The sequence below is a fragment of the Raphanus sativus genome, chromosome 4, assembly GCF_000801105.2.
Source record: "Raphanus sativus cultivar WK10039 chromosome 4, ASM80110v3, whole genome shotgun sequence".
In the NCBI taxonomy this organism is placed as follows: Eukaryota; Viridiplantae; Streptophyta; class Magnoliopsida; order Brassicales; family Brassicaceae; genus Raphanus; species Raphanus sativus.
The window spans coordinates 47,946,637-47,949,990 of NC_079514.1; the positions used below are offsets into that span (position 1 = coordinate 47,946,637).

Sequence of the window (3,354 nt, forward strand, 5' to 3'; positions counted from 1 at the left end):
TGTTAAAGTTCGAAGAAACAATGTGACAACTCGGGTATCTGCAAAACCTCCTCCCCATATGTTATCTTCAAGTCTCGGTTCGTCTTTTATCTCTATCTGCACTTCAACCACACCTTCTTGCGGAACCACTAGACTTGTTTCAGACAACTCTAGCTGTCAAGTAAACAGCTTGTTGTTGTCTGTGTTGTGAGATATTTTGTTTTCTATGAAACTACATTGGAGTTTTTGGCGAATCTAAATATAAAACTGCGGTTTCACATTTATTTCATCAGTTTTATAAAATCAGAATCTTTTGATGGCTCTGAGCTTAACACCATTCTTGAAGCTGAGGATTACACCATAATCAAGCTGCAGTGGTTTTTCCATATCTGGAGAATGTCTAAAAATGTAATTACGGTAGAGATGCAACAAGGTGAGTTTGATCTCTTGCAGGGCAAATCTTTGTCCAACACAGGCTCGTGGACCAATGCCAAACGGGATGAAAGCATATGGATGTCTAAGTTTCTCCTCTTCTCCGTAGGGATCAAATCTCTCCGGCTTAAACTTTTCTGGCTCTGGAAAATTTTTGGGGTCCTTTGCTAGAACCCCTAGTGCCAACCAAACCCATGTCCCCTAAACACCAATAATAAGGGTGAGTTTCTTTAAATGGATTATTAGTATGTTTTTTTTGTCAACCATTCAAAGTGTTTTGAAAGGAAACATAAATAAGGTTTTGAGTTGATGATACCTTGGGAAGTAGGTAACCTCCTATCTCCACTTCTTTTGATGTTTCCCTTGCAACCAATGGGGAGACCATGTAGAATCTCATAGTCTCTTTGATGACCTACAAAAAAAAAAAAAATCCATAAAAAAAAAATCTAATACCGTCACTGAAAATCAACTTGTTGGATAAGCAACCTGATCAAGGTATGGAAATTTGAATTTTAATTCATGGGAAGTTGGGATCAAATCACGTCCTCCAAACCCGTCAATCTCTTGAAGCAGACGTTTCTCAACTTCAAGATGAGCAGAGACTAAGTAGAGAACAGAGGATAATGTGAAAGCAGTGGTTGCAGAGCCAGCAAGAAGATGCTCATAAGTCACAGCGCTAATATAATCAGGTGTAAAGATGCACTTGGCAAAAGAGTCCAACTCTCTAGCTTTCAAAATCAATGACAAGAAATCTTTTGAGTCAGTATCTCTCTCCTTGGCTCGCTTTGACACAATCTCATTGAGTTGTCCACTAAGTCTCGTGTTAGTCTTCTCGACTCTCCAGTCCATAGTTCCTGGTATTCTTTTCAAAATCTGCCTGAATGGCTCTTGTAAGATCGGAATCAGTAAGCCTAAGATGATGGAGAGTGAGCCAGACAAATCCATCTTGAGCTGTGTTGTGGAGTACACATGCTGGTTTATGAAATCAGTAACCTCTACATTGCTATCTTTTTTAATTGTTTTTTTACCCGACAGGCCAAAATCCACTCCAAAAGCAGCTTCTCCGATGATATCTGTGGTTAGCTTGAGGAAGAGATCGGAGATAACGACATCTTCTGGTACTTCAGTATCAAGATTATGAGTAGCACAAGTGATGAAATTTTGCATTGTTGGGATAAGACTTGTCAAATGTGAAGGCTGGTAGAGAGATAAGATGGTGTTTCTCATCTTAGACCATCTCTTGTCCCTGTCAAAAGTTTATGAATCATTTAATATTTATAGAATGGTTAGAAGAAGAGCGAGAGATGATTATAATGAAAATGGTGGTTCTAATCAAGAAGCATATACCTGGTGAAGAAGAGACCTTTCTGGTGAAGAGGAGAGGCTGAGATTGGAGAAGGAATACTTCTGTTTGGAATGTCTTTGAACTTTTTTATCCCAACTTCTCTGCAAAGCTCTGCTTCTGCAACTATTATCAATGGTTGCCTCCCCATCTGAAATCTGTATTTTGATAGTTTATTTTTTAATGGATACCTTTCATTGGTTTTATAAGTTTCTGTCTTTTTTTCTTATAATCAATTCTGTTCATCTTTTCTTTTTTCCACAAACACTTTGTGTTCATCAATCAGGAAATGATAACAAACTGGTTCATCAATAAGAGATTGTAATACAAACCAAACTGAATTGACTCTAAACCAAACTGGTTCAAACTGCACTCAAATCGAACTGTATTTGTAATTTGTTTCCTTTTACAACAAAGAACAATGAAAAAAACCGATTTTATTGCAGCTGAACCAAACCGAACTGAATAACTAGAAGAATTGTATACCGTTGACTATATTTATGTTTTAATAAGATAGATGTTAGTATCATATTAATACATATACCAGTAAATATATAACTATTTAAAAGGATTAAGTTGTTTTTTCATTGTAAATCAAACTGACCGAAACCAAAAAAATGAATCAAAATGACCCAAAATTAAAATGAATCACACAAAACCAAATTACAAACCACTATCGTCTCAGTTTTGGAGAAAAAGAAACACACGTACTAACTATGAATCCAGAGAGAGGGGTGGACCTGAAGATCGGGCCATAGTGCTTAGCAAGAACGGAGAAGACGTCAGGGCCGTACTTAGCCATCATGGGCAAGTGGCCAACAAGAGGCATAGCGGTTGGACCGGGGACATTGAGTACGGACCAGGAAGGTCGGTACAAGTAGAAGACAATAACCACAACCGCTATAAAACTCAAGAATGGAACAAGAACTCGGTTTTGTACTAAGAATAGATCTAGAACTTCCCACCATAAATGTTGCGTCTTCATCTCTCTAACCTCTAAAGTTCTCTATATTTTTCTTTTTAATGTGTGCTTGTTCTGATGGGTGGTTCATTAGTTTATACTTTTGTAGTATTTATGTGCTTTTTGGAAAGTTGGTTCTACTTTCATTCCACTATCCCACCATTAGATAGCTGGAAACTTTTGGTCAAAAAGAAAAAAAGATAGCTGGAAACTATTTTGTAAAAGACAAAATGCGTTGAAATTATTTGTCAAATTCTGATTTCTACAACTGGGTGATTGTAACTAGGGGTGTTAAATCTTAATAAAACAAAACCGAACCAAAATAAAAAATGGTTTTATTTACAATACTTAAAAAATGGTTTTATTTACAATACTTTATTTTTCAAAAAAGGAAAATTATTAGTAAATAATTATTTATATGAAAAATTTTATTTAACACATGTCACAATGTTAAATATAAAATTGACATGTGGCACAATCATGTTAGCTAGGAACTATGAAAAAAATGAAAATTACTATTAATCAATTATTTATATGAAAATTTTATATAATACATGTCACAATTTGGATTTAAAAGAAAAAATTACTATTAATTTACTATTTGTCTGAAGATTAATTTATTTACAATACTTTTTTTTCA

At 35.2% G+C, this 3,354-nt stretch overlaps 1 protein-coding gene across 1 annotated transcript; it reads right to left on the reverse strand.

Annotated features, from left to right (window-relative positions):
* Nucleotides 1-233: 233 nt before the first annotated feature.
* On the reverse strand, nt 234-2,807 carry LOC130510695 (cytochrome P450 711A1). Its single transcript, XM_057007268.1, has 5 exons — nt 2,494-2,807; nt 1,759-1,911; nt 898-1,657; nt 728-823; nt 234-612 (listed from the first exon to the last, which is right to left on the reverse strand). The coding sequence occupies exons 1-5, from the start codon at nt 2,736-2,738 to the stop codon at nt 283-285; spliced, it is 1,584 nt and encodes a 527-aa protein (XP_056863248.1). The 5' UTR covers nt 2,739-2,807; the 3' UTR covers nt 234-282.
* Nucleotides 2,808-3,354: the final 547 nt, after the last annotated feature.